The sequence below is a fragment of the Osmia lignaria genome, chromosome 7, assembly GCF_051020975.1.
Source record: "Osmia lignaria lignaria isolate PbOS001 chromosome 7, iyOsmLign1, whole genome shotgun sequence".
NCBI lineage: Eukaryota > Metazoa > Arthropoda > Insecta > Hymenoptera > Megachilidae > Osmia > Osmia lignaria.
In genome coordinates, this window is record NC_135038.1 from 5466236 (window position 1) to 5493599 (window position 27364).

General features: G+C 32.3%; 8 protein-coding genes across 22 annotated transcripts in view; 3 read left to right on the forward strand and 5 right to left on the reverse strand.

Moving 5' to 3' along the window:
• LOC117604560 (uncharacterized) overlaps positions 1-2884 on the reverse strand; it is a 28351-nt gene extending 25467 nt beyond the window's left edge. The window contains exons 1-4 of one of the 3 annotated variants that reach the window (XM_076689324.1): positions 2757-2884; positions 2521-2630; positions 2296-2457; positions 1952-2102 (exon numbers count right to left, since the gene is read on the reverse strand). In XM_076689324.1, coding sequence (XP_076545439.1) covers positions 1952-2068 — 117 coding nt within the window. In that variant the 5' untranslated portion in view covers positions 2069-2102; positions 2296-2457; positions 2521-2630; positions 2757-2884. Of the gene's footprint in view, positions 1-1951; positions 2103-2295; positions 2458-2520; positions 2631-2669; positions 2703-2756 lie in introns of those variants that run through there. The other 2 variants (XM_076689325.1, XM_076689326.1) reach the window with 2 other exon arrangements.
• RpS18 (ribosomal protein S18) lies at positions 2807-4118 on the forward strand. The gene is made up of 4 exons (XM_034324774.2): positions 2807-2910; positions 3282-3467; positions 3540-3641; positions 3909-4118. Exons 1-4 carry the CDS (start codon positions 2908-2910, stop codon positions 4074-4076), a joined length of 459 nt encoding a protein of 152 aa, XP_034180665.1. The 5' UTR covers positions 2807-2907; the 3' UTR covers positions 4077-4118.
• EndoB (SH3 domain containing GRB2 like, endophilin-B) lies at positions 3604-9445 on the reverse strand. Of its 5 annotated transcripts, none has more exons than XM_034324762.2 (9): positions 9203-9444; positions 8454-8595; positions 8261-8389; positions 8022-8184; positions 7892-7955; positions 7770-7805; positions 7320-7510; positions 5834-5969; positions 3604-4672 (listed from the first exon to the last, which is right to left on the reverse strand). In XM_034324762.2, the coding sequence occupies exons 1-9, from the start codon at positions 9263-9265 to the stop codon at positions 4559-4561; spliced, it is 1038 nt and encodes a 345-aa protein (XP_034180653.1). In that variant the 5' UTR covers positions 9266-9444; the 3' UTR covers positions 3604-4558. The 5 variants fall into 5 exon arrangements, with proteins under 5 accessions (XP_034180653.1, XP_034180657.1, XP_034180654.1 ...); XM_034324766.2 differs by lacking the exon at positions 9203-9444 and adding an exon at positions 8927-9117; XM_034324763.2 differs by lacking the exon at positions 7770-7805 and having other exon boundaries at positions 9203-9431.
• Positions 9446-9616: 171 nt separating this feature from the next.
• On the forward strand, positions 9617-12198 carry PGS1 (Phosphatidylglycerophosphate synthase 1). The gene is made up of 8 exons (XM_034324754.2): positions 9617-9867; positions 10139-10334; positions 10393-10515; positions 10579-10856; positions 10941-11212; positions 11278-11514; positions 11589-11798; positions 11861-12198. Exons 1-8 carry the CDS (start codon positions 9836-9838, stop codon positions 12061-12063), a joined length of 1551 nt encoding a protein of 516 aa, XP_034180645.1. The 5' UTR covers positions 9617-9835; the 3' UTR covers positions 12064-12198.
• Positions 12199-12343: 145 nt separating this feature from the next.
• Positions 12344-16124, reverse strand: eIF3b (eukaryotic translation initiation factor 3 subunit B). 2 transcript variants are annotated; one of them, XM_034324753.2, is made up of 12 exons: positions 16053-16124; positions 15532-15775; positions 15170-15365; positions 14780-15092; positions 14345-14701; positions 14126-14268; positions 13906-14041; positions 13627-13822; positions 13367-13547; positions 13039-13279; positions 12856-12964; positions 12344-12776 (listed from the first exon to the last, which is right to left on the reverse strand). In XM_034324753.2, exons 2-12 carry the CDS (start codon positions 15665-15667, stop codon positions 12676-12678), a joined length of 2109 nt encoding a protein of 702 aa, XP_034180644.1. In that variant the 5' UTR covers positions 15668-15775; positions 16053-16124; the 3' UTR covers positions 12344-12675. The 2 variants fall into 2 exon arrangements, with proteins under 2 accessions (XP_034180644.1, XP_034180643.1); XM_034324752.2 differs by having other exon boundaries at positions 15960-16105.
• Positions 16125-17249: 1125 nt separating this feature from the next.
• RpS9 (ribosomal protein S9) lies at positions 17250-18951 on the reverse strand. 2 transcript variants are annotated; one of them, XR_004581464.2, is made up of 5 exons: positions 18886-18951; positions 18341-18579; positions 17963-18149; positions 17557-17742; positions 17250-17472 (listed from the first exon to the last, which is right to left on the reverse strand). XR_004581464.2 is itself a non-coding variant. In XM_034324773.2 (4 exons), exons 2-4 carry the CDS (start codon positions 18561-18563, stop codon positions 17301-17303), a joined length of 582 nt encoding a protein of 193 aa, XP_034180664.1. In that variant the 5' UTR covers positions 18564-18579; positions 18886-18951; the 3' UTR covers positions 17250-17300. The 2 variants fall into 2 exon arrangements, 1 of the variants encoding a protein (XP_034180664.1); XM_034324773.2 differs by lacking the exon at positions 17557-17742.
• A 323-nt stretch (positions 18952-19274) lies between these two features.
• LOC117604557 (mitochondrial glycine transporter) lies at positions 19275-22893 on the forward strand. 2 transcript variants are annotated; one of them, XM_034324770.2, is made up of 8 exons: positions 19275-19555; positions 19949-20041; positions 21345-21463; positions 21551-21635; positions 21708-21887; positions 22069-22240; positions 22323-22582; positions 22677-22893. In XM_034324770.2, exons 2-8 carry the CDS (start codon positions 19988-19990, stop codon positions 22701-22703), a joined length of 897 nt encoding a protein of 298 aa, XP_034180661.1. In that variant the 5' UTR covers positions 19275-19555; positions 19949-19987; the 3' UTR covers positions 22704-22893. The 2 variants fall into 2 exon arrangements, with proteins under 2 accessions (XP_034180661.1, XP_034180660.2); XM_034324769.2 differs by lacking the exons at positions 19275-19555; positions 19949-20041 and adding an exon at positions 20057-20226 and having other exon boundaries at positions 22677-22891.
• On the reverse strand, positions 20562-27170 carry LOC117604555 (luc7-like protein 3). 6 transcript variants are annotated; one of them, XR_004581463.2, is made up of 9 exons: positions 26806-27170; positions 26457-26705; positions 26172-26378; positions 25935-26096; positions 25693-25849; positions 25508-25596; positions 25334-25444; positions 23414-23483; positions 20562-20683 (listed from the first exon to the last, which is right to left on the reverse strand). XR_004581463.2 is itself a non-coding variant. In XM_034324761.2 (8 exons), exons 1-7 carry the CDS (start codon positions 26908-26910, stop codon positions 25361-25363), a joined length of 1053 nt encoding a protein of 350 aa, XP_034180652.1. In that variant the 5' UTR covers positions 26911-27170; the 3' UTR covers positions 23332-23483; positions 25334-25360. The 6 variants fall into 6 exon arrangements, 5 of the variants coding, with proteins under 5 accessions (XP_034180652.1, XP_034180651.1, XP_034180650.1 ...); XM_034324761.2 differs by lacking the exon at positions 20562-20683 and having other exon boundaries at positions 23332-23483; XM_034324760.2 differs by lacking the exon at positions 20562-20683 and having other exon boundaries at positions 23341-25218.
• Between the last annotated feature and the right edge of the window lie 194 nt (positions 27171-27364).

Genomic DNA, 27364 nt, shown 5'->3' on the forward strand with positions numbered 1-27364 from the left:
CGACGCCGCAGCCTTAGCTGCGTCTATGTTCCGTATATACGCAACGATGTTATCACTGTGTGCGAGGAAACGCGTCCATCAAAGGGGAAGAGGATGCGGAGGAAGGAAACGAATGAATTTCGAAGCGGTTTCTCGAGCTTAAAACGCGTTCAAAATATCTTATCGACGATGATTTTTGATAAACGTTTTATATTGAAAACTGAACGCTTCCATTGGCCTAGTCCGCTGTTCGAAAGAGCTGTTTCGGTTAACTCGGATTTCAGGGTGCGTGTCTAACATGTCGGTACCTCGTAGACAATGGGGAGGCTAGGGTCCCTTGCCAACATTGAGACGTTCGTACCGTAATTTACGAGCCCCTGTTTACCGACAAAGATTGCGGGTGGCTCTTGCAAAGCCGAAGAGGCTGCTGGAAATGGTACCGTGCTGGGAAATCAACTTTCGTCACGGTCACCGTTTCAACGTGATCGTACTGTGCATTATTGCCGATCATACTTCCATGAGGAGTAGAAAGTTTCGAGCTACGGCAATCGTTCGACAGCTGCGAATTTACTAAACAAGATGCGATATTTTATTCAATAATTCAATATAAAAAGATGTAATAGAAAACAAAGAGGTCCTCTATAATCGTTATTGATCATTGAAGAATTTTATTAAAAATCAAGGAGGATATTAGAAAGCAAGGGATGCTGAGAAGAGAAAGTTATGATAAATAATAATCGTCGATAAAACGGACATGATTTATGCCCCGCTGTTACCTGAGGGAAGAGTAACGTCAGGTAATAGGGCGTTCAGTAGCCGATTGGAAAGTCGATTTTAGGAAGAAGGAAACGACCTTGGCGACAAGGATGCAGGTACGAGAAGATGATGTACACTGAGGCCTCTGTTCAACTCGGAAACGACTTCTCTCATTCATCGTCATAAAACCACATCGCAACGCATTTGACGGTAGTCCTTATTTTTTTCGCTACGGAAGCAGGACGAATCTTGCCCATCTTGGGTCGTAAAATTGCATCCCTGGTTGCGTTTACTGCAACTGCGAGCGCTATAAATCCATCAACAATTTATCATAAAAAAAAAGCTATTCGACTGATTGATGTCCTGTGCGATGAACGACAGAGTTAAATCAATCTTGGACGGCAATGGAAATCAATAGGTTTCGGGAATCTATAAACGCGACAATTTGAAATTCTATCGGATAAAATTGGTTTCCTAACGTCATGCAGCCCCCCGGTGTAGTCCAGGTGGCTTGAAAAGGCAATTAAACGTATAAACGGCGGAAATTAGCCGCAAGAATTGGTTTTGAGTGTCGGCGAAGGTAAACCTTGAATAGATCCGCGGCCATCAGGGCCATTTAACACGATGACACCCCATTTACCACCCCCGCAAAGAGACCACTGGATAGCAGTAAAGCCCTAAAGCCCATATGTCAGCACGTGCCGCTGACCATAGGTGCTCTGTATCGTTGAATGTCTCTTCTGTTACACGGCTGAACGGTCAGCTTTTCCTTTATTCCTCGCAGAAATCACGATATTAACCCAATCACACCTACCATTACTTTCAATTACCTTGTTTTTCTATCAGAAATCATTTCATAAATGATACAAAAATAAATATTAATAGTTTGGCAGTCAAATATATTAAATTTTTCTAAGTGTAGCCGCGCGTTGAACATTATAAACTTCTCCACGCGTTTGTTGAATGTTATTAAAATCTACATCATAGCAAATCTACTCGAGAATACGTATAATAAAATCTCTGTCTCGTTTCAACGCATGCTCCTGTTTCTCATGCTCGTATATGAACTTTTCCACGTTTTATGGGATCTATCCGTGTACGCGCGCGAACAGGATAAAGCTGGATTGCTCGAAATCAGTGGATTGACGAATTCTTTCTTATTCCGTCCTAATTCGAGGAAACGACCATCGTAAAACGAATCAGAGGGGTATCATACCTCGGAATTCCTTCTCCCGATTACCCTCTGGATGCTCGTTTTTCCTCCACCCTCTTGGATCCGGGGATGAAAGAAAGGGAAGATGTACGGAAAGCCGAGCAGGAAATCGTATCCCATAGAAAACTACCCTCCTCTTCCTCCCCCTCTCGCTCTGCAGATACACGATTACTTTTCAGTCTTTCGCTTTTTATTGAGTTATCGAAACTATACCCGCGAGACGGATTTTACTACGAACGTGTTCAAAAATTTTTCGAAACGTTCGCCAGACCGTTCGCTACGATATTGAAAAATATTTAACTCGATAGAAAAATATAAATCAATTTTAGGTTATATATTGGTCTTACATGCAGTTCGATGTTAACGTGTAAATTCCTTAATTAATGAACACGTGTCGATTTATTTCAATATGTCATCCATTGTTTTCCCTCCTTTCTATAGTGTTTCTGTTTAATGGCGTCTTGTCGACTAAGAGTGTATTGGTCCAATACGTTTCATGAACCTATATTCTAGGAAATATATTTTTATTAATGTCGCATTAATTTACTTATTAGTGGATAAAATATAGCTACCTTGACTGTATTATGCAAATTGTGCATTCGTATGTAAATACTACTTCATTTTGTTTCACTATGCTTCCCGCCAATGCTGCAGTAATAAACAATTGACATCGCAACCCCACCTGCAATTATAGACTAATATTAGTAATATATATACTAACCTTTTCTATTTTACAAGGAGAATATGTTAAACGTATACATAAACGATAATTATTCTAAAGAATATCTTAAATTAAAATATACATTACAGTTTTTTGATGCGCACGCGTAGCTTCCAGTCACTGCACTAGTAGAGCCATCTATCGATCTACGACTTCGATAATCGACTATTCGTGCCCTCTTTAGGAAAAAGCTTGCACTTCCGGTTCTGTCTCTTTCGGTGGAAAACGAATTGGCAAGATGGTGAGTTTTATTTATTACATTGTAAAATCTATAATTTTAATGTGAATCCTATTTAATATGTATTAAATTTTGAGGATACATTACATAAATATTATTTACACAACTAATTATGGAAATATTTTTGAATTTTTCCCTGAAAATGTTATAATTCATCACGTGTTAGGTTCTAGGTGATACAATTTTATTGTTTAAAAATTCTAATGTATTGGTTTTATTGTTATACGCTTTATGACTTTATATTTCTTCTTAACTAGATGCAAAAGTAATTGTGCAAATAATTCGATAGCATTTATATATTTCTTTGAAAATTAAATCGCATGTTGACGTTGATATCTTGATCAGGAATATGACGTTTAAAATTTCTGTTGTAGTCGCTCGTAATTCCAGAGAAATTCCAGCACATTCTTCGTGTCATGGGCACGAACATCGACGGTAACAGAAAAGTCATGTTCGCTATGACAGCAATCAAGGGTGTTGGTCGTCGTTATGCCAATATTGTTTTGAAAAAGGCTGATATTGATTTAGACAAACGGGCTGGAGAATGTTCAGAGGAAGAGGTAAGAACTAATAATTAAAATTTTCAAATATTTATTTGTCCTGTAATTATAAATGTATTCATTTGTTACAAGGTTGAAAAAATAGTTACCATAATGGCCAATCCTAGGCAGTACAAAATCCCTGATTGGTTCTTGAATAGGCAGAAGGATATTGTTGATGGCAAATACTCTCAGGTATGTATGATCAGGAAACTATTATATATACGAATAAAATAATCATTTTTATAACATGTAGCACGACTTCACGACTAATCATATGTATTTAAAGCATAGATTAGCTGGTAATGCGTGCAAAAGAAACTGCACATTGGCTTGCTAATTAACATTGACAAGTTAAATAGCATACTGGAACTTAGAATGTTAATGTGCAACATATAAATTATAAATAATATATTATATCTTACTTTGATACTTTTAATAAGGGATTTTCTTGTTTTGTAGCTCACTAGCTCTTATCTGGATTCGAAACTTCGTGAGGATTTGGAACGTATGAAAAAGATCCGTGCTCACAGAGGTTTGCGTCATTATTGGGGTCTTCGTGTACGCGGTCAGCATACAAAGACCACCGGTCGTCGTGGACGCACAGTCGGTGTATCGAAAAAGAAGTAATTTTATATTCTATTGATTATCAATAAAATTATAAAAACAATATTTTTTAAGGATTTTCTTTCTTACATCAAGCAATATTTATTTCAAACAGCGAATAATTTTATTGATATTATAGACAATATTAATATATAACATGGTTTCAATATTTGTAGAACAGGTGCTTAGTTGGAACAGTTTTGTAATTACAGAAACATTCCCTAACTCAATTAGATCTTTATATTTCTCAGAATTGACTCTTTATTTATTGATATGCAGCTTGAGCTTATAGTATTCGTTTTGTGCCACATTTTTAATTAAACTCTTCCAACAAGTGTGACTTTACCGCCTCATATTTTGAAAGTTAGGGTATTTTTCAAATTTATTACACAAAGCAGAGAAATTGTTGAATGTATCTACACGAATAAGGCAGTTTCAATTGAACGATAGAGTAAAATTTTAAAATACAATGGAATGTACATTAAGGCTAATTAACAATTAAGTTCTCATTCGCAAACAATAAGCGATTCTAAGTATGCTTTGGGTACTTTTCCTCGTTGATTTCCTCTTATACCGATAACGTAGTCTTCGTCACCAGGTATTTCAATAACAGTGATTACCTAAAAGATAGTTAATATTCATCATATTTTAAACTGTGTTAAATAAAAAAAAAAAAGCTGAAATTAAAAGGCCAGAGAAGCTGAAGAAACCTGTAAGGTTAAAAACACATAAAATACATTTAACGGAATGAAATGAAAATTTATTTAATACATGCAAAGTTTGAATAAATATACATATATATATTTGTTTTTATGCTGCTTAATATATGTATATGCATAACAATGTCTGATATCTAAACAAATATACAAACGAACCAGAACAAATGCGAATATCGAACACTAAGAATAAAGTTTAACAAAAATAAGAAAACTAGTATACATATAGAGGGTGTTCGGCTAGGGGTTGATATTCTTTGAAAGGGTGGTAGCCCCCTGAGATGTTTGTTAAGACTTAGTTTTTAAATTATTAATTAAAAACACCGAATTATCAAAGGCCGCTCTGATTGCTCGATATTTTTAATTAATAACTCAAAAACTAAGCCTTAACGAGCATTTTGATAAAGGAAAAAATGGTTGAGATTCACCCCAGCTACCATCCCCTCAAAGGATGTCCACCCCTAACCGAACACTCTGTATAAAACTTAAAATTAAAATACAGGTATCATGCACAATTCTTAAAAGTATATTGCCAAAACTATAAAAATGCAGATTTTAACATACAGAACACTTAAGCTATTTTACGTGAGTATCATACATAATCCTAACATACTTTACAATATCTTGCAATTCCATTGATACATAAAAGTATTGGAATTTATTTACATTATTCTTTTTAACATTCTACTTCTATTTTACATATGGAAAGTTCGTGTAAGCTACGAATATGTTTGAAAATTCGATGTTAAGTTATGTGAGAATAAGAAATTCTTACGAAGAGAGTATTAATATTAATAGTGGAGTAAGAATGTACCATATTGCACTGAATCTGGCAGCTATAAACTATACAGTTATTTTATTCTACAAAATTTCTAGAAAAGAAAGAATTTCTTGCAGAACCAATGAAATTAAATTGTAAATCAATTGTATGAAATAAAGGTAGCAAATTTTTCAAATCGAGGAAAAGCTATAAATTCAATATAGCTTCTAATAACGAGACACATGTCATTTTTATGGCCATACTGTGAACATGCTTCCTCTTGTCTAAATCACAAATTTTGTTACCTCGTCTTGCATGACACTTAATTCACTAGAATCCCTCGCCTCATAATCGCATAATACCCTTGCACGTTCTTGACCATTTGCCGCTGACGCGTTGGATGTTGGTGGGGTTGTCGGATGATAAGGACCCCCAGATAAGCTGGGTAGGATAAAGTACAATTTTGGTTGAGTATGCTGAACATGCTCTTAAGAGTGAGTCAGTATTGGTATATGTAAAAATACCATAAAAATATTGTTCGAGGTTTTATGTCTGAATAATTCAATATTAGGATTAGCAATATGAAATTTTGAAAATAAAAAATATTTCTAACCTTCCATTAATTATGCTACCAATATACTTAATGTATATTTTATACAGTAAACATGCTGAACGTAAACGAATATTAATTGAGATTAATTGATAGTTATATTGATACACACAGAGAGGCATAAGCAATCAGACGAGTAGGAGAAAACAAAGTAAGGAAAGATGTTAGATTAACAGTTTTGGGAAATAACACTTGTTAGAAACTACTGCTTGATAGATAAAATTAACAGCATGCACCAGAAATGAAGACTGATCAAATATAATTTTAACAGAAAATACAACGAAACTGTAGCTCTCTATCTTGAGAAAGATAATAACTGTAAGTGAACATTTCAAAATGTAATTTATTAGTTGATTTCTGTCAATTACAAGTTCAACAATGACAGTATGGACTAAAAATATTCAACGTATCTCTAGAATCGTTGTACGATTTAACAAATACCCTGCACTACAGAGAACAAATTCTGTGCCCTAAGCTGTCTTGTTTCTCATATATGTATTTCAAATACAAGGATCAGTTACTGCCTTTGGTGAGAATAGAATTATAGATTTCTAAGGCTAAACTTTTGAAGTATCGGTCTCGGTAACGGTGGTTTCAAAAGTGGCAGTAACATAGGTAAAATCAGCTAGTGGTGGATATACAGAGGAACTTTGGGATTGGGAGGACGAAGGTGTTAACTCGATCACATCTTCGCTGTTGACTCGCAGCAAAGGACTCGGCTGACGCCCCCTGCAATCCCAATCATGCAAGCAAAGATAGAGAATAGAAAGAGTACATTAAAGGAGTAAATTAATATAATAAGCATAGAACTGTAATAGAAATGAAAATAAATCCACTCCTACGATGAAGCGTATATATTTACAACAAAACACAGTAACTATTAAAAAAGAAAGAAACAGTGAAAAGATAATATGTGTATTTATAGAAATAAGCTTGGGTAACAAATTTACATTTATAAGTATCTACAGAGCACGATGATCTCTGCGAATGAGTAATGGTTCTATTAAGCTTTTTCTAAATACTTTCACTTGTCATACGTGACATAGCATCGAATAATTGTTAAACATTACTCACTCGGATCACCAGAGAGTGGGATAGCTGTATAAGGGATGGTGCAGGATAATTATGAGATAGTTTGAAAAGAAAAAAAAAAAACTTACAAGATCAATTTGTCGTCTTACCCGGCAAGTTCACGTTGTAAATCTTGCATGGTCGCGTGACACTGAGCGTAATGACGGGCTTGGGCCTCGACGAATTCGTGCAAACAACGCAAATGTCCAGCCTGAGAACTCGAAACTCCTTCAAGTAGCAATTTCACGATTTCTGCTTGACGATCGAACTCCGACTGTGCTACTCTCAGCTCCCTCTCTGCCTGAGTAGAGCAATAAACAGTTTTATTGCTTGTTTATAATTAAAATATCGTACTAAATATAGCGTCTGATTTGTTTATATGTATAACCAAAGCAAAGAGTATACGCGTTTCAGATAAGACAAATAATAAAATGGTGCGATGCAGCGAGTGAACAGATTTGAAGATGATGGTATCATTTATAACAATATTTTTGTAGAAAAAAAATATAACACTAGTTATAAATTCTCAAAACCATTAAAGGTATCAGTTACGTTAATACCTGGTCTAATAACACCTCAGGTGATACACCAGACTCCTATGAAATGCAGCAATGTACAGGACAAACACATGATAAACGAACAGAGGGCATAATTAAATAAAATGTAAAATAATAGAACTTACACTCTGCTGGCCAAGCATACTTCTTGCCTTCCTCACTCTGTTCTTGCAGGCATCTAAATCCAATCTAAAAGTAACGAAATTTTCAGTTAAAATTAAGTAATATTTAGGTATGAATAAATGAAATCTGTACCGTTTATTTTCTAATATAGACATCTCTTTGGTAACAGTTTTCATTTCACCTTCCAGAAATTTTCTTAAGGGGTGTATATAACAATTAGCTGCAGCTTCAATGAAACTTCTTTCGATCTGACCTAACTTTTGTTGACACTGGCCAACTTTTATCAGTGCACTGCCTACATTATAAAATTAAGCTTATCAGAAATAAACATGTAAGAATCAATGAATTAAGCAAGTAACATTTATTCCAACCATAAGCAATTCCTGGACCAAAATCATTTCCAGCTTCTATCATATCCATGCCTACATATTCTAAATTGCTCAATCTGTTAGGCTTCTTCTTATCAATCTTTTCAAAAAAGAAGTCCTCAATTCTATTGCCTGCAATAAGATATTTCAAATTAATTATACTATGTTAACAACTGTATAATCAATTTTATATTACCTGGATTTGGAGTGAGCACAGACTCCATATTCCTAAGAATCTTTTCAGTCCATGTTTTTGTTGCATTTGCTCTTTCTGAGAGATATTCTAAATGTGCATCTAATTCAGTTTTCTCAGATGTTCCCAGTGTTTCTTCTGTCAACTGGAAAAATAGAAATATTAAATTAAAATATATGTATCTTTGTTGTTTTTAAATATCTCTTCATTATGTACAAGAGAAACATCATAAGACATCGTTAAATTAAAGAGGGCAATGGTCTTAGTCATCCAACTTATTTGATATGTTCTGAGTCATTGAATGATTAATTATTTAACTCAGAGATATTCTAAATCTGTCTTCTCTTATTGTTAAGGCCAACAAACAAGAAATAAGACTTATTTCATTGAGATGATACCATAAGAAACAAGAAAGTTAACAAATAGCACAGTGTAGAACACAACAATTATCGAGATTTACTATATTTTTTACTAACCTCGGTTATCAATTAAACATAGAATAATTAGCGAAAGTTGCGAACAAAACTATGACGATCGTGAACGCTAAAGAAAACTGATTATAAAATATATAATTCGGCAAATATCGAAGGAAAGATTAAATGTCAAATTGGCATCGTTTCGTTAAGAATTGTTCTTCGTTGTAAAAGGTATAAAATGTCAGAAATGACAGTGATAGAAGTCGCAAGTATTTTAACAAGAATATTTTCTTGACAAAGAAAATATGTTGAATTGTTGTAACGAGACTTTGTTACCTGTACAACCCTGCTAAATGCAGCACCAGCATCTTTTACTAATTTCTTCATGTTGAAATCCATTTTACGTCTATTTCAATATGAATCTTCTACAATCACCCCTGTTACTCTTTATTTTCTATCGACCACTAATTCTGAGTGCTTCCGTGAAGAGGCGCTTCGCGACAGTTTGCGCATATAAGGTTTGAAAATTGATTTCAAGTAGAACGTAACGATTCAAGCAAAATATATTTTATAAGTAGCGTATAATATTAAATTACGAACAGGATGTACCTGTTAATAACGAAATGTTTTCTGAATGTCATGTACATCACAGAGAAAAAATCTGAGAAAAGATGCATACAATATTATACAAGAAACTTAAAATTTTTTAAATTTAAAATGTTACAAAGTTTACTAACAACTTATTTGTATATAAAAAAAATGTAGATTTACTGTATTTCATATACTTTATCGATAACATTTTTTATTTGAATATCTGATAAAAATGCAAACACAATTCGTATATTTTTACGTAACACATGGAAAGTCCAAAAGATTGCGCGCGTTGCAACTTAGCGATCAGGAGGGAAGAATTGTTTGTAATTTAAAACCTTTATTTATTAATGCTTTATTTTATTTGAAGATTCCCTCATGCATAGTTTGATCGCGAAAAATCTAAAGCGGTAAGTAAAGCGCGACAAACGATAACAAGATGTATGTCGTGTTAAATTTCATCAATTTAAGTACAGATAAAGATATGTTAACCTATGCGTACGTAGATTTGACGTAAGAAATATACTGTGCATGTTTTTCAACGCGTACAATTTTATTTATGCACGCGTTGTTAAATGTTACTATACTCGACTTGAATACACCTATTGATTCGACATTGATTAATATTCCTTTCATAGACCTTTTTCAAAAACATGAAATTTATCTCAAATTGATTTTTAGGTTTCATACAAAGAAGCTGTTAATAAATGAACAAACAGAATTAAGATTCTCTTGTTCACCTGTAACGACAAATATTACACAAATTAGTATGTTAGCAGAAGAAAAAGATTTAGAATTAGAAACAGTGGAGCCTGAATTTCACACCTTGTCTTGGTTGCACAAAAGTGCTCCTTGTTTTCCTATCAATGGATCAAAGGTAAATGATTTTTAACTTAAAGCAACTATAAGTTTCATATTAATTTTTCTCTTTTCAGATTAAGATCATTCATGAACCAAGCGTATTTTATTCTACTCTCATAGAGAAATGTAAAAATGCAAAGAAGAGAATAACATTTGCGTCCTTATATTTAGGCACAGGAAAATTGGAATCTAATTTAGTAAGGATGTTTAGTAAATATCTAAATAATGAAAAGCTTGGTGGTAATGCGTTTTTGTTTTAGGTAAAAGCTATAGATCAAGCTTTAAGTGTAAACAATGGCAACATCGAAGTTAAAATTTTATTAGATTTTATGAGAGGATCTAGAGGTAAATTAAACTCACGTAAAATGCTGGAACCGTTACTTAATGGAAAACATGGCCATTGCTGTCAAGTTTTTCTCTATCACACTCCCAAACTTCGTGGATTTCTAAAAATGATCATACCAGATCGTGTCAATGAATTAGTAGGGATACAGCACATGAAACTGTACATGATAGATAATGATATAATAATTAGCGGGTAATCTTTGATCCTCTACAAGAAGTTATTTCAGTATGCAATCAGTTATATGGAAAAAATTTTAAATTGAATTTAACATTTTAGTGCTAATCTTAGCAATGATTATTTTACGAATCGACAAGATCGTTATTTTCTGATTGAAGATTGTAAAGATCTTTGTGATTTTTATGACGAATTAGTCGAAAGAGTAGGTAACTTTAGTTTTGTACTTCAACCGAACGGAAGTACAATATTAAATTCAGCTATAAAAGCCCATCCTCTTAAAACTCCTACAAAATTCATTGAACATGCTGCGGATAGCATGAGAACTCTGTTCCAGAGGGAAATAGAAGAACGTTCTGATTTTGAAAAACTAGGTACGACTTGTATGTATAGATATAAGGAACATGGAATTATAGTGTAATTTTAATTATCTTGACAGGAAAAAATTTAGATACAGATACTTGGATCTTTCCTTTGATACAGATGGGCCAATTAAATATCTATCATGACAGTCTGATAACACTGAAAGTGTTGCAGACTACACCCCCGGGTGCGACGTTGAAACTAGCCACTGGTTACTTTAATTTAACTTCCGAATACAGTAATGCATTACTTAAACACTGCCAAGGAACGTGTCATCTTTTGACTGCACATCCAACTACCAATGGTTTTTTTTGTATGTTAATTTTATGAAAATATATAAATAATTCTGTTTTTCATAATATAATGTGGAATAAAAATTGTATTTAGCGGCAAAAGGCTTAGCTAGTAGCATTCCAACAGCATATACGAGATTAGAAGAATCGTTCATGGAATCCTGTAACAAACTAGGGCAGCAAAATAGAGTCACTTTATGGGAATTTGTTAAGCCAGGTTGGACGTATCATGCAAAAGGATTATGGTATTCTTTACCGCATCAAGAAAAGCCTTATCTTACACTCATTGGATCCCCCAATTTTGGTAGTGTATAAACATAAGAAGATAAATAGATATAAGATGGTTATTAAAAGAATTAATTTCAGGTTACAGATCAGTTAGAAGAGATTTAGAAACTCAAATTGCAGTTGTGACGAAAAATAAAGATTTACAGGATAAATTGCAAAAGGAACAAGAACGTCTATTTTTGAATGCGAAGCGAGTAACAAGTAAGACATTTCTTGAACGGGACAGAAGTCCGCCCGCGTGGGTATGTGCTGCGGTTGTTCTATTTAGGTATTATTTTTAAACATGTGTTATTCGTATGGAATATCTACCACATGCAATCTAATTTACAATCTAGAATAGGGAAGCATCTATTTATATTAATTGTTTCCTAAAAAACAATTATTGTACGAAATAAAAAAAAAAAATAATCGGATTATTAATTCATACTTTCTTCGTTTATCATTTACAATATGTTTAAAATTAGTGAAAAAATATAAATAAGAAATCTTGGTGTCCCTCTTCAATTAATAAATATGTTAAATTTAAAATAATTCAAATTATGGGTTCGTTAAATAAAACGGTACGTTGTATATATTTATATTGGTAATCATTATTTGTTGATTGACATACTACTATCCTGTATGGAACGTGATAAAACTTTATGGTGCTATGGTTACGACGTTTCATACGCAACGTCGAAAAAATGGAAGCAATTCCAATTAAAGTGCTGAAATAGTATAAGAGAAACTGTTCATAACCACTTAGAACAATCATTTCAGTTCACTATTAAGAACCACAGTTAATGCGGCCCCGTGAGATAATTACTTTGATAACACTTTTCACAAATGACTGGATCGGTTTTGCACTAGAGATTTCCAAAAATGGCAGACAGGAAAACTTCGTCCACAAAGTTTTATTTATCGTCAATGACAAATGTTTCTTCTTTGACGAAAAATTCTATTACTTCTTCTTCTACGTTCTTGGAATCAGAGTCTAATTCATCGGTATCAATAGCTAGAAAAATAATCGTATCAATAATGTGAACTTTAGTCATTTTGAAAATCAAATAAAATTATTATATTTTAATACATACCACTGCGTAATTCTAAACGTCGCTTTTTCTGATTGTTCCATTCTTGAATACGTTTTGAACGGTACTCCTCAAATGCTTTCATCGCAGCACAACGTTTCTCAATCAGTTCCTATAAAATAGTTGTTTTTCAAATAAAAGCGTTCTTTAGATTAAATATATATTAATATAATATCATTCAAATACCTTTGATGCACGTGTCAATCGCATACGATCTTTGCTTTCGAACTGCGCGGAATATTTCTTTAAATTTTTCTTAATTTCTTTAATTTGTTCCGCTGTTAATAACGTTGGTGGTCGTGGTCGCCATAGCAATTGATTAAATTGATTAAGATTAACTCTCTTTAAGATGCGACCTTGGAACGTCCATATCCAATATCCATTATCAACGCTAGTTTTCCAACTAGAGACCGCAGTCACTACATACCTGTAATAAAATTCATGTATGTATTACAACCAAAGTTTTACATAATTTTTGTAAATTATTTAAACAGGAGTGAGTAAATATACACACCGTCCGGTAGGATCCCATTCTACGTCTGAAGTTTGATAATGATCGGTTGAGTTCATGATGATAAAATCATTAGTATCGATAAATTCCAAAGCTCCTGCCATGGTTGTCAATCCCGCGAGGACAATAAATTGTCCGGAAGGTGACCAAAACAGGTGATTGCAAGCCTTTTTCTCTAGTTTTTCTAGCAAATATAAAATAGGAGTCGAGATACAGATTGTTGGTATAACATTACAATTTAGATTTACAAAATCAGAGCTTACTTAGAAGTGCAGGCTGATGGCCGTATCGTACTTCATAAAAACTAACGTTAACACTTGGAATGTCCCCATGAATAATAGCAAATTTACTGCCGACAGGTTCCCACGCAAAAGCATGAATGGGTTCCTTTATTTCTACACTATCAACTGGAATTTGTTTCTCCCTCATATGAAAGATTTCAAAGTTGTACGACATTCCCTGTTAATGTAAAAATAAACCTTGTCTTTATAAGATAGGTATGTATACATATATTGTTATATTCAAAAATCAATTTAACATACCGTATACTTTTGTTCTGTTTTTTCCTTACGTTTGGCGAAACGATCGACTTTCACGCAAAGATAATCTCCCGATTTTTGCCAATAAATTTTACAGTCAGCTACGTTAAACAAATTTTTGTTACGTGTTTCGTTTCGACTGAAATCATATATCGTATATTAATAACTGGTAGTTAATTTATAAAATGATGTTAATATTTGTTAAAACAGATGGATTGATTACTTTGGAATCTCAAGAAGGGTAACTCTAGCTGGAACATCCTTATCTTCTGGTACCCAGAATGCGAGAATGTTATCAGTGGGAGACCAACTGAAATCTCTGATTCCAGGAATTTTTATACTTTTTTTATCCAATAATCCAAATGACTGCAACATTTATAATAAGTGTAATTTACCAATTTACCATCAAATATGTAGAATAATAAAAAAGAAAGAAGCATACAGGTGTTTCATAAACGCTCAGAATATCTTCTCCCATACGAGCAAGATATTTATCATCGTGCGACCAGCGGAAGATGGGCCACACCGATGAGCCGTCCGCATAGAAGGAACGTTTCTCTTGACCGGTAAGAATATCCCAAATTACAAGACGTTTCTGATCAGAACCGAGGTCAGTTCGAGGAGTGTACGTTACTAGATAACGCTCGCAAGGTGAAAAATCAATACATTCGACACCCTTTTGACTGAATCTAGCTTGCTGTACAAACTGAGGACCACCCCATAATGCAACACCCAATTTATGAAATGTTGCCAGATACGTGCCCAATGGAGACCACTTAACATACGTCTCCGTCCAACGCTGTTAAAAATATGCAAGTCTCGTTAGTTTTAAAAAAGCAAAAAAATTTATTCCATGTATTAAAATGTGATAACTTACAGCACGTTCTTCGAGCAATGATGGTTCAGGGGCAGAATTCTGCCAAACCTGAACAGTAACAGAAGAACCATTACCACAAAGTACACAATACTGATCATAAGCATCTGGTTCTAAAAGATAATAGTGTAAATCTGCTGCAGCTTTAAATTCTTGTGGTTTTGGAGGCTCCCATTCGTCTGGGATTTCTTCGAACTTCTTGAAATCAGTAAATAAATTCACTTTGAAAGTGTGCTGTTTGTCAATTTTGTAATTATTTACAGATTGAGCAGCTGCTAAAGCATTAACAGGGTTATTGTATTCTAGGAATATATACCTAAAAGAAGGATAAATTGAATATATTTTACAACATATAATTATACTAGGTACCACATAAAATGAAGGTACACCCACCCTTTAGTATATCCATTTTCATTTTTAGGATAGTATTGATTTACAATTGTGCCAAACTTTCCTAAAACTTTGCTGATCACAGATTGAAGTTTCTCCAATCTTTCGGGTTCAACCTGGGGCACTCCATCGATAACAATCACCGATTCTACACCATCTGTTTCTGATGGTTTTTGCTTCAAAATATCACCAAGAAGTTCTACAAGTAAAAAATATACAAATATTGATTTTATACAATATTTTAATACGAAGAAAATGCTTTAAGGTTAAGTTCGCATGCCACATTCGCGATTATACCCAGCCATGCTTTCAATCACCGTTCGTCGACTTCTGTCGGATTGTCATTTACGAAAAATCGTGTTTACCTTCATCGGTGATATCATCCACAAATCCCTCAGGATCACTGAAATTCGGTTCTTCATCATCGTTTAGTATATCGTCGTTATTTTTAATATTATCTTCGTTTTGAGGTGTTTTATCCGCTACCGTTTTCTTCGCCATCTTGGAAACCTCTAAATGCACGAGGTACGGAATGAAAATGGCTGCGAGTTGCCTTTCTGCATTTAATGCAACCTGATGGAATCGGTCAAAGTGGTGTGTAATTTATATCTAAAAATAACCAATCTTATTATGCATCAATTAGATATTCAATCACTTTTTATTAAGAATATTATTTGTAGAAACTTTTGCGTTAGTTGTAAATTTTTCTAATGGACAATGTTAATTGCGTGATATCCCGCAATATCAAATACTATATAAAGTGTATATTAAAATAATACAGAATATTTAATACATTAAGACGATTAAAAAAGTGTCGATTAATCTGCTTGAAGATCAAACTTCAAGGTAACTCAGAAAATAAGCAATTTTAATTAAAAATAGTCACAAGATTTCTTGGTCGTAACTTCAAGTGTGTGGAAGGTTGCCACTCCTGATGATACACGGCTTTTGACCACTTGTGACCACTTGCTAAAAAAGAAAACGCAATTATACGTAAATCTATTATTTATTCTTAAAACATTACTGTATTTGTTACTCTGTAATTATACCAATTTTCTATCCTATTTTTATATGTTCTGAGAAAACAGTGAAGAATTCATATTTTGCCGCTGGTTTACCTCCTGGCGATAGACCTCCTTGCACATTTGATGCTCCTGATACCCCTACTCCAAATCTAGCGATTTGTATTCGTCGACGGCAAAATCGAATGTGGTGCCATCTAGCAGTAGCTCCCCGAACTGCATACCCTGAAAATTATTTAAAAAATTAATTATAATTCATAAAATAAAAACCAAATATATGCAGCAACTATCGCAAATTAATTACCAGGATGTGTAATAACAGAGCAACTGTACGGAACACAACAAACAGTTGTTTATATAATTGTTGATAATTTTTACATATAATAATTTTATTATTAAAACTTACATATAATAGTTTTTACTATCACGTAGTTTTAGAATAAATTATAAAAATAAACCAATTGTTCGCAATAAGTGAGTAATTTGTTGTTATTTTTGTCTGCCATTTTGATTTGTGAGCAGCGGCCATCATGAAAAAGGCGTGTCATGGCTACCATTGTAGGATAGTACCGCCCACTGGTCACGTGTTTTTCCGTACTTGGCTGACACCTCCTCCCACTTTCTGTGATCCTGATACCAGGAGCTAGTTTTGGGACCAATTCATGGGTGATATTGGCGGTTCGTTATCGCTATCCTTCTCCCACAAATTGCAAATAGCGATGCTCCTCTACCTTCATGCATTCCTAATAATAGAAGCGCCTTACAGACGAGGATAGCATGTATTCAGTAGGTATTGACTCAATAAATCTCGCTACAAAATGAGACTTCTTTAAATAAAAAATAATTATTTATATCAACATATTATGAATCTATAATTACATTTGTGTGTCTTACTGAGAATATTCAAAAAATAGAAGACTGCAATTATTTATATTTTATTACTTCAGAACATACATATGAATTCAATTTTTCAAGTTTGCAGATTACATATGAAAATAGTATGGATAGGAAATCAACAATGATTGGATAGGAGTAGGTAAATAAAATTTCAATTGTAACAATTTTGAAGTGCTTAACGTATACTTTTATTAAAGTATCATGTAAAAAACTGTTTAATCTTCTTCTTCTTCAGGAGCAGCTCCACCGCTTCCTTTACGCAAATTCTTCCTCTTTACACGGCCAGGTCTGCCACCGCCGAACGGAGATTTCAGTGAGAAATCAATGTGCTTTTGCGAGTCCAAACGCACGATGAAAGATGGAATGTTCACAACTTGCTTGCGAACCCTGAAACAATATCATACTTTCCATGTTTCTATTTTTAAATACTATGTATAGTTGGCATCTTAATGCATTATACAAAAAATATACCAATTAGTTTTTATACACAAAGTATCCATTAATATACGAACAGACGTTAAGTGCTAATATTAGGACACTTAAGTGGCCTGCCTGAAAGAAAACAGCTTTCAAATTAAGTATTGTAGATTCTTAAGCATCATAGCTCTTCATCCAACATTTTAAGTCGCATTGCTTTTATGATTTTGAGTAGACAATCTGAAAAATTGGTTGGATACCTTCAGTAACTATAACACATATATTTTCTGTTTCAGAAAAATTTGTTTCCAGTTATGAAACCAAATAAGCATTATTGCTTATCTGGTGATTAAGCAGGATTTTAATATAGCCTTAAAGATTCGAAACTGTCTGTATATGATCAGACATTTCTTGCCCAGTTTTTAAGGCACATTAAATATTCTGTTTAATTAAAACCTACCGTATATGGCGTTGACGAATCAATACTCGAGCATGATGAATAGATTTGGCAAGTCCCAATTTGAATACTTGAGTCTGAAGTCGTCTTTCCAAGAAATCTTCAATTTTCAAACCAAGGACATAATCGAGTTTCATACGACTTTCGTCTAATACACCGATTCTCACCAAACGACGCAAGAGAGCATTTCCTGAAACAGATTTTTTTGATGAGGAAAAATGCAAAAATACTTCAGAAAAAAAGTATTACTTATCCAAAATTTTATCAGCATTAATACTACAAATATCCTCACAATATTCAGACAAGAGGTGTCAACGTAATGAATCATCATATTTTAATAGAGAAAAGTATATAATTTAATAACGAGAATTTTAATTTTACCTTCGAACAAACGTTTGGGATCTTTTTCTTCCAAAGTAAGAAGCTCACGAGCGGCTTTACGGATATTTGCCAATGTGTATTTTACTCTCCATACTTCACGCTTGTTACGAAGACCATATTCACCGATAATTCGTAATTCTTGATCTAAACGAGCCTTTTCATAAGGTCTTCTAGGAGTAACGTAAGTTTTCGAGAAAACTGATGGGATCCTTCCATTCACCATTTTGCGCAGTCGTTACCTAATTCACATTTAATACAAAAATATTTGTTTAGGCTATCATTGTTTAACGCAAAAATTGTGTAACTTTGTAATTTGTAATCTTGAATAATAATCCTTTATTAATATTACAAGTTTGCATCAAAAAAGTTAATTTCGAACACGTGGTAATTGAACACCACGTGTTTGAAAAAACGTTAATAAGCATAAGGATTCAAATAAAAATATTACTTTAATTAAAATTATAGTTACTTTAGTAACATTGTACATTTTAACCGTAGTGAAATGAATATTAAGTAGTAAATAGTAGAGAAATAGCAAATCTCACCCACTGCTGTTACAGTACCGACCACGCCACGTTCCAAAAGAGAAATGGCCGAACTTGTTTCCCGTAACTGCTGAAGTGTTAAAACGATTACAGCGCTTAAACAGGAAAAGCGGCATATTTCAATTAGCGCATTATTTAAAAGTCAAAGAATACAATTTGAAATTACTATAAATTATATTGGAATACATTGAGGATTAATAACATATGGAATAAGAATATTTTATCTGTCCAATATCATTACATAAATGTTATCACTGTTTTATTTTAAGAAATACTGATAATTTTAAAAAATAATTTCACTTTCAAAACAAAATTTCTTGTTTATATAATAAAAAATATATCCAAAATGCACTTGCAACAAATATTGCAACATATTTGCCATTAGATTCTCTTCATTTTTTTATTTTGATTGTGAAATGCAGTGATGGATTTGAAGCAAACAATACGTCATTTAGCACACGAGATTATGCATTTATGCGTAATCGATAATAGTGAAGGCATATTTGTTTTGAAACAATGGATTTGTACTAATAGATAAGAACCTTATCAGTATCGTGATTTTTTCCTACATTTGACGTTATTCTATTTCTTAACTGAATGTATTTTTAATGTGCAATAACCACGTATGAAATACGCGAGTTGACCATACACTTATATTTTATATCATAAAGTAATTATAAATAAGTACTTTACTTATTAAAAATAAAATTATAGATATGCACATTTATTATAATACATCAGTTTTTCGTTTCCACTTTTTTAATTCTAACCTAATAAAAAACCTTTTAAATTAATTTATATCATGTACATACACATTATGTATACATATGTATAAATACATGAAATTTATTTTATTTAATAAATATAATACTTCTATTAACACTTAACAAGTTTACAATAGACTCTATTTTATATAATATTATTAATACTTTTAGTAGTAGTTATGTTATAATAAAAGTATTATTATACTTGACAATAAAGTTTTGTTTTTCATGTCCTAAGATTAAACATGTAATCGAATAAGTCACGTTTGGCTTTAAGTCACGTTTAATTCACGTTTCAGTTTGATATTATTGGATTTTTTGCTGCAATATGTTTTGATATGCAGGGTTATTCTATTGACCCCGAAAGTGGTGAAGCGAAGATAAAAGAAGATGTAAGTAACTGTCATGATTTTAATGTTCTTAGTACCTCAGTAACACCAAAGGAAGCATTAAGAAGAAATATTTTCCTTGAGTTTTGTATTTAAATAAGAAAGTAGTACAATTTCTTGCAATTTGAAATATATTTACTGTTCAAGCTTCCAGTAAATTTTATATCATCATGGAAGCTTTGGGAACTGTAAGTATCCCAGTTATATTATTTTAGTATATGAACTTGTTCTCTTATTTCTGCAATGTAAACTCTTGGTATGTTAAGGATAATGGTAATAAAAGTTACTAGAGGATAAATATTTCCATACTCCAAGCCATTAGTGTATTTAATAACTTTTATTAAATATTTCCATTCATACCACTAGTCATTTTTCAGTAAAATTATAACATGTTTTTATGATTACTTTGGTATTATAAGTATGCTGAAATGATTAACTAGTATTTTAAATGTAAATATATAAAACTTGATAAATCTTACTAATTAAAACAAACATAATATTAATATATTGGAATAAAAAATACCTCTAAATATAAAAGAGGTGTACTGGATGATTTATGTGGAGCAGTATACACCATTTAGTATCTCATGTGTTCATTTGCAATATGAATTTGCGAGTTTGATGTCCCAAATTTACAAGTATTAGCTGAAAAAGAAAATAAAAAATTATCTATTCTACGACTATTACAATAATTGGACTAATTATAAAATTAAATGTATATACAATTTTAAATAAAATTCAATTTGGTTAGAAATAAAGTTTCATACAATTTAATACCATACACTTTTGAACAAAATAATTTTATATTTTGATGTTACATATTTATGGAAACAAATTTCTAAGTATATTCATAGTAATATTAATGATGCCTATTGAGCAACATTATACATTTCATGTAACAAAATTCTTGTACAAAGTTCTTTTACATATATGTTATTACAATTAGAATATAGTAAAAAAAAGAGAGAGGAAAAAAAATGACAATCTTGTAATGAATGGCAACCCATGATACTATGTACATTATGCAGATAACAATGATATTGACTTCTTAAAGAAAACTTTTAACTCACGTGAGTGAACTCGTGCAAGATAATATGCAATAACATATGTTTATTACAACAGCAATTACTGATATATCATTATCTGTATGTTTCATTTTATGGTAGCTTCCATATATTTTATCACCTCAAATTAAACGAATATAGATACACTTATGTATGTGATGTTTTAAACATACAGTAGCTGAAGGTCATTCATTTTCAAATGCATTTTAAAAATTAAAACCCTTTTTTTCTTTATTTTTTAGTATCCTATTTTGAAGTCTTTTCTCGCGGGATCACTGTCGGGTACTTTTTCAACTATTTTATTTCAACCATTGGACCTTATCAAAACAAGACTTCAAAGTAGAGTAAATCTTCACCTGGAGTAAGTTGAAAGCAATATTCTATTTTTCAATTATTTGCAATAAAATTATATTTTCACTTATGTTTTTATTACCTACTTTTCAATTAGTGCTTCAAGAAGTGGTACTTTAGGAACGATCATTCATATAGTTAAAAAAGAAAATGTGTTTGGACTCTGGAGGGGTATAACTCCGGTAAACTATGGCAATTATTGAATTTAAATAAAATCGGAAAGGAGCATGAATTGAGATTTCTTTTTCTTTCAGTCTATCACCAGAGTTGTTCCTGGTGTTGGATTATATTTTTCATCGTTACATTGGTTAAAACATACTTTGCAACTAGAAGATCCACTCACACCTATAGAAGCTACATTACTAGGTATTACAGCAAGATCTATGTCTGGAGTTTTATTAATTCCAATAACAGTGGTGAAAACGCGTTTTGAAGTACGTATAACAATTATAAATATATTTACATCTTTTATATTGTATGGAATATTATGTCATAAAAAAAGATGCACAGCAAATGAAATAAGATGTAAAAATATTGATATTGATAAACCTAGAATATTCTACTTAATACAAATTCTATGAAAATACATGATTCAGTTTGGTTTTCATTTTACAGAGCGACATTTATAAATATAATAGTGTAGGAGAAGCACTGAAATTAATTTATCAGCAGGAAGGAGTAAGAGGTCTTTCACGCGGATTAGTACCGACATTATTAAGAGACGCCCCTTTCAGTGGTCTTTATCTTATGTTTTATACTCAATTAAAAAGTATAGCTATAGAAGCAGGTAACTTTGATCAAATGGAAAATCAAATTTTTTTTCTGTCTCTGTCATTCAATATTTTTAACATACTTAATCATACTTTTAGATTCGCTCTGCGATAAATCCTTAGTTCCAGTTCATTTTAGTTGTGGAATACTAGCAGGAATATTTGCTTCTATTATAACACAACCGGCAGATGTGATTAAAACGAAAATACAACTGTATCCGAATGAATTTAATGGTGTTCGTAATTCTGTATTGAGGATTTATGAAAAATACGGTGTATTAGGGTATTTTAAAGGCATTGTTCCAAGAATGTTGAGAAGGACATTAGTGACTGCAATGGCTTGGACTGTATACGAAGAGGTAGCAAATTTGTCAAACCTTTAAGTTTTTTTTTATTGTCTAGATAATTCTAAAACAAATCACACTAAGTAATTAAATAATATATTATTTTCAGGTTACAAAAACTATTGGACTTAAATAAAATTGCTGCCGTCTAATTATTTTAATTTTTTGGCGTCTGTTGACATGAAGTGAGGGAATTAAATACGCACGAGAGAATCAAAGTCATTCAACCAATACAAATATTTACACTTGATGTACAGTATTTTAATTTGTACAAAGATAATTTGATTATTAGCAGATAATTGTATTATAGCAAATATTACTACTATGTACAGTATTTAGATAGAATATTCTATCGCTCAATAATGTATTATTAATACATATATATACATGTATACTTATGTAATAAATTTTATAATCTGTTAGAGATTGTACAGTGTCAGATGGTCTTGTTAAGTTGTATATAACTCTGACTGTTTTAAAAATGTTTGTGTCTTTTTTTTTTTAAATAACCTGATATCTTCAATGCAGTACTGTTTTATTAATTCCAATTAACAATCTTATGAATATTACAATGCAAATTATAGATAATTTACTTTGATGTCTTTTTTTTAATATGTAGAAAATCCAAAGTAACATTTGCATCAAATACGAATGAATTGCTAATAAATCGTTTGAACTGTTTCTTGATTTCATGATATAACACTGATAACAATACTTTATATTAAATTTTTAATTCTTGACTTTTGTAATTAAATTCGAGATAGCGCAATGCAGTAAAAATGAATTCAAACGCAAGTGAATAAAATTTGATTTGTTGGATTTTTTTAGATTATGCAAAATCTTTACCTTAATATTATATTAAGCAGTGTGCAAGTGAGTCCGTGTAGTGGTTACATCCCCATGGCATATCTTCTGTCTGAAAATAGACAACATATCCTTCAGAAATCATGATTTCAATAGAATTTTATCATATTAATTTCTGTCATTACCAAACAGCAGGATAACATATTTGTATATTATTTGTTAACTTGCCCTAATATATGTATATATATTGTATGTATGATATTAAAAAAAATTATTTCATACTTCTGTCGGCTACATGTGTGAAAAAGCAGATTATATAACTGATCATCTTTGTTTGTAACATTGGAAATAAACAGAATTAATTTGTAAGCTTAGAATAAAAATAAAATTAGATATTTTACTGTTACATAGTAAATTACTTAATTTTTATAATTAAATATATTATGATAATAGAATGATGCGAAAGTTAAATGAAAATAATATGTTAAATGTGATATTATTTACAAACCTTTTAACAATAGGATTTTTCTTTTATCCCAATGTAACAATACAAGACGGTTCTCTTTTTTAAAACTATCATTTTTGTACTTTTTGTTCGAAATCTAGTTGCTTCCAAAAGCGGATTAATCGAGGGGTGAATAATTTATCGCGAACAAACACGAGATCACACAAATGTAGTGCGCGCATAAAGTATGAGTCTTCTATCAAGCCGAAATGAAGGATGTGACAAAAAGAATAAGACAAGATATGATTAAAAGGAATATTATCCTGGGATCGCCATAATACACAATCCATGTGACCTGTCAGCAACCTTCAAATGATTTACCATGACAATATAACGATTGATATTCAATACTTTTGAATAAGAAAACACGATTGAGCTTCGCCAAGTCCTATCTTTCAGAATTAAAAGTAACGGAGAAAAAATGCATGCAAAGGGAAGAAGAATATGCAGCATCATATTGTTTCTTGAACTTTTTTTAAATAAAGTTCTAAAGATAACAATTAATATACACGATTTATAAATCATTGCCAGACGGCTATTAAATAAAAATATATTACATTTCTGGATTACATAGAGTAGGTGAATTCATTATCAGAAATTAAACTATCATGATTATTTCTTTGGTCCTATCGTAGAGATCTTCCCTGACTAATTGGTAAAAACCATTGTTCAACTTTAAAGTGAATATTATAATTACAATCGAATAAATTACAATCAGGGAATAAGGAAAGTAAGAGCAGGAGTTTGTTATCATAACTTTAAGCAATCAAATATCGCTCGAAAATAAAGGTCACCGTTTTCTGAAAATGTCTAACTTTCCTAATAAAAGGACATGTTTGGTATTATCATTCCGATATAAATACCTCAGAAATGCGTAGTAGAAGCTAGGATTGTATAGTCACAGTCACACAGGGCACTGTTGTAGCAGGTCTACGGAAGTAGGCACTGTTTCCTCCACTAAACCACTAATTTCTTTTCGACAAAAAAAAGCTATGCAGTCGTTGAAATTATATATGTCATTGATTTACCCTATGAAGACATTATACCGATCAAAGCAAGGATAGGTATACCTTCTCCTATCTTGCTCTGTAGACAATATCTATAATACTACATGATAGAAATACCTTTCGTATGGGAACACAATTTTACTATCCCTTGCTCGACATTACCTTGATGCACCATTTTTTTTTTTTTTTTTTTTTCGGTAATATGTTACATAGAGCAAGCTCGTCACTTTGAAAATTAAACGCTGTACACAGTCAGGTCCGTATGAAATTTAGTAATAGTGTTTCTCCGATTAATAGGCAGGACCAGAGGACTGGCTCGCTGTGACTATGCCATTCTTCAAAATTACAGATAATTATCATGTATACATTATGTGCATCTAATGAAACTCACCTGGTAAAGAACCTGTATAGTAATTGAGACGGATATGGTATATATTGTTTAGTGCATACCTGGCTTAGTTCTCACTCACTAACCAATCAAGAGTAGTTACTTGTGACTTCGACTTCTAGATCGATGGCGGCGTCGATTATGGTGACTCGAGCTACGATGATCACGATTTCCTAAAGCGTAGAATGTTTGATTAATTTGATATCTTAATAATTAAAATTTCATCTAAAACTTACCTTTATCGCGAGCATGACGTCGATGATCATCATCTCGATGCTTGTCATGTTTATCTCTTGACCTGCTTCTGCTTCTATGTCCAGAATTTCTAAACATAACGAACAGTATAAAGTAATCCTGTTAAGTTGACTGATTAATCTGAAATATTTAAGTAATTACCTATGGCTGCTTGAATCGTGTCTACCTTTATCGTCATCGCGTCTGCGACGTTTATCCCTTTCTCGATCCCGATCTCTGTCGTCTCTTCTTCGCCTATCAAGATCTTCATTAGCGCGTGCTCTTTGTTTTCTATCTTCTTCTCTTCTTTGTTCCTTCTCGTCTCTAGCCTTTTCACGTTTACTCTAGAAAAATATCATTTCAGTTTGATTGTTATCCCATACGATTTAAACTATATAAATCTTTGATACAAAAAAAGTTTTAAATTACCATAATCTCTTGAAGGGCACTCTTTAATCTGGCGTATCCAACGTGCTGTTTCCCCATTAAATGATCGTCGATTCGTTGTTGAGCATCTCCCACAATGAGAAATGCACCACAAACATCGCACACTTCCATTTGTTTCTCTTGTGCAGCAGCCAATTCAGCGGTCTAAGCAAAATAAAAATATTAATTTCTATATTTTTTGTTTAAAAAGTTTTGCACATCATGTATTTTTATATTTACCTGATTATAGTGACTATTATCATTAGATTTTCTTAACGTTTCTCGTTCTTCTTTCAACTGATCGCATAGTCTCATCAAACCTTGAGCCTGTTCAACATTGCCTTGTATCCCACTTTGTTCTGCTTCTTCTACCAACTTGTTAATCTTTTCGGTTAAAAGTGCAATTTGTTCTTCGTTTCTCTGAGTTTGTGCTGGTGTTAAAGTAGGCTAAATAAATGATAGTAAAAACTACATAAGTTTCTTATTATTTTCGGAAAAATTACAGACAATATTTTGTACTCCTACCGCTTCTGTTCTTCCAATAAGAGCTAACCGTTGCTTCCCTTTGATTATCTTCCTTTCAACTTCATTCAACATGCTTTGACAAAACCTAATAAATTCATCTTCGTATTGTTGTTTTCGGTACGAATATGGCGCTTTTTCAAACAATTCTCTGGCCTCGTCATCGTGTACCCGGGAACACGCGCCCAAATCGGCTCTCGTATTAACAAACAAATCGTGGGGGCAAAATTTGACTAAATACAATTTACAAAACTGAAATATAAAAAGACAAATGCAGTGAGTACAAAGAATGTAAAAATTCGAGCCCGTTACTGACGGGGCAATCAAAATATTACGAGTTTCGAAGATTCACCTCTGGATCTTCCCAATTAAGTTCTTTAGGCTTCTCGTTGGGAAGAACATTTCTGTTTCTTCCCATAAGCTCATCGAGCAAAGCAGCAGCAGCAGCAGCAGCCATATTTCGAAATTCTTGATTGAATGTCGTGTATTAAGGATACACGATAGTGCATCAACGATTTTTCTACGAATACCACGAAAGTTGAATGATTTATTCGTGCATTTAATGAAAAGTATGTACACTAGACAACACAATGGAGTAAATTCACTTCAAAACAAGACAAATTCACATGGACAATTAATACAAAACGAAGTGACGATACTCGGTTATAACCCTCCTAAAGTTTTTTACTTTAGAAGGCGGTAGTGTAGCAAACAATATGGCGATATCTTACATCAGAAACTATATGCGAGCGAACAAGAGAAAATCTATATTTGTTTTAATTGTATGAAATAAATTTTGAATTGCTTCGTATTTCAATTAACTATTTGTTTTTGACTGATTCTATATTTTTTAGAATCGTAGAATTGAAATAGGAAAAAAGAACTGCAAGATAAGTCATAATTATCCGCTT